At 55.8% G+C, this 2,187-nt stretch overlaps 1 protein-coding gene and 1 non-coding gene across 2 annotated transcripts in view; one reads left to right on the forward strand and one right to left on the reverse strand.

Moving 5' to 3' along the window:
• The window catches only part of LOC122559940 (deoxynucleotidyltransferase terminal-interacting protein 1), a 39,743-nt gene extending 39,493 nt beyond the window's left edge, over positions 1-250 (reverse strand). The window contains exon 1 of the mRNA XM_043710049.1: positions 101-250. Coding sequence (XP_043565984.1) covers positions 101-172 — 72 coding nt within the window. The 5' untranslated portion in view covers positions 173-250. The remainder of the gene's footprint in view (positions 1-100) is intronic.
• A 477-nt stretch (positions 251-727) lies between these two features.
• Positions 728-800, forward strand: trnat-ugu. Its single transcript has one exon. It is a non-coding gene; the product is annotated as a tRNA-Thr (tRNA).
• The last annotated feature ends 1,387 nt before the right edge of the window (positions 801-2,187 follow it).

A 2,187-nucleotide genomic window follows, 5' to 3' on the forward strand; every position in this document is an offset into this window, starting at 1 on the left:
GTGGGGGGGGTGGGGGGGGTGGGGTGTGTGGTGGGGGTGTGTGGTGGGGTCGGACCGGAAGCGCTCGCCCAGCCCCGCCCCCCGGGGCCGCTCCCCTCACCGTGCCGGGCTGCTCAGGTTCCGGGAGGCCGCCGTCCCCGCTCGGACTGCCGCCGTCTCCACTCGCTCCCATGGTAACCGCTCCTTCAGCCGCCAGCACCGGACACTCAGCTTCCACCGGATATCACCGCCACTCACTTCCGGGACAATGCTCGCACCGCCCGCCGGGAAGCGCTTCCGCTTGCCAGCGCGCGGCTGTGCGGCCATATTGATGCGGGGCGAGCGCCTGCCCACCATCTTCGCGTGAGGTGAACGGCTGCGCCGACGTGTTAACGCGGGGCGACCGGCGGTCTGCCATGTTGGTGCGGGGCGATCGGCGACCCGCAGGCCCTTGCTTTGCTGTCTGTATAGGCGGCCATATTGGTTGGGGGCAGATTATCGGACCCTCAAGGGTAACTCTGTTCAATCGAGTGGAAGACCTGGCGCCATGAGAGCCCCCACGAGACCCATTTCGAAAAGTCCCGCACAACTCAGTCCGTCCCGATCGGAGCATCGCAACATCCGCTGGTGGGGGGGGGGGGGATGATTGTCGGCTTTGCGGCCTCCGGAGATGCTGCCCCCTCGAGCTGAGGTCGAGGACAGGCTGACCGACTCCTTCAGGCTCCTGTCGGGGAGCGTTTACTGCGCCGGCTCCATAGCTCAGGGGTTAGAGCACTGGTCTTGTAAACCAGGGGTCGCGAGTTCAAATCTCGCTGGGGCCTGCTCCCGGGAATCTGTTTTATTTCTGCCCCCGGAAAAGGGACAATGGGGTTGAAGCAGAGACCTGAGGCTTCTGGAAGGACACAGCCTGGTGACTGAGGGAGTGGATGGAGAGAATGTGAGGGCAGTACAAAGGGAGGGATCCTCACAAGGATGGCCACTGACCCTTCTTTGGCCAGACTGACCCTTCTTTGGCCAGACTGACCCTTCAGAGACATTGCGGGACCCACGGTGCAATGGCCCGCTGCTCACACTGTCATGACTCCAGTTTATTAAGGAAGTGGAGAGGGTGGCACTGCTCATCAAACAGCCACCCGAGCTGACCCCTTTTCCAACACTGGGCATGCAGCCATGTCCATTATGGGTGTCCCTTCCTGGAGCATCAAGGTGTGGTTGCAGATTATGGTCAGTCCATCCTCAAGAAACACAAACTTGATTGAGTTTTTTGAAGAAGTAACAAAGAGGATTGAAAGTTTCAACTTTGATCTCCAGCATCTGCAGACCTCACTTTCTCCCCTATGCAGCCATGTCCATTATGGGTGTCCCTTCCTGGAGCATCAAGGTGTGGTTGTAGATTATGGTCAGTCCATCCTCAAGAAACACAAACTTGATTGAGTTTTTTGAAGAAGTAACAAAGAGGATTGATGAGGGCAGAGCAGTAGATGTGATCTACATGGACTTCAGTAAAGCGTTCGACAAGGTTCCCCATGGGAGACTGATTAGCAAGGTTAGATCTCATGGAATACAGGGAGAACTAGCCATTTGGATACAGAACTGGCTCAAAGGTAGAAGACAGAGGGTGGTGGTGGAGGGTTGTTTTTCAGACTGGAGGCCTGTGACCAGTGGAGTGCCACAAGGATCGGTGCTGGGCCCACTACTTATTGTCATTTACATAAATGATTTGGAAGCGAGCATTAAGAGGTACAGTTAGTAAGTTTGCAGATGACACCAAAATTGGAGGTGTAGTGGACAGCGAAGAGGGTTACCTCAGATTACAACAGGATCTGGACCAGATGGGCCAATGGGCTGAGAAGTGGCAGATGGAGTTTAGTTCAGATAAATGTGAGGTGCTGAATTTAGGGGGTGGCACAGTGGTTAGTACTGCTGCCTCACAGCACTCAGGTCCTAGGTTCAGTTCCAGCCTTGTGTGGAGTCTGCACATTTTCCCCGTGTCTGTGCGGGTTTCCTCTGGGTGCTCCAGTTTCTTCCCACAGATGTGCAGGTTAGGTAAATTGGCCATGTTAAATTCTTCTGCAGCTGTACAGGGCCCTGGTGAGACCACACCTGGAGTACTGTGTGCAGTTCTGGTCTCCAAATTTGAGGAAAGACATTCTGGCTATTGAAGGAGTGCAGCGGAGTTCACGAGGGTCAATTCCTGGAATGGCAGGA

This window comes from Chiloscyllium plagiosum, chromosome 20 (assembly GCF_004010195.1).
Source record: "Chiloscyllium plagiosum isolate BGI_BamShark_2017 chromosome 20, ASM401019v2, whole genome shotgun sequence".
NCBI lineage: Eukaryota > Metazoa > Chordata > Chondrichthyes > Orectolobiformes > Hemiscylliidae > Chiloscyllium > Chiloscyllium plagiosum.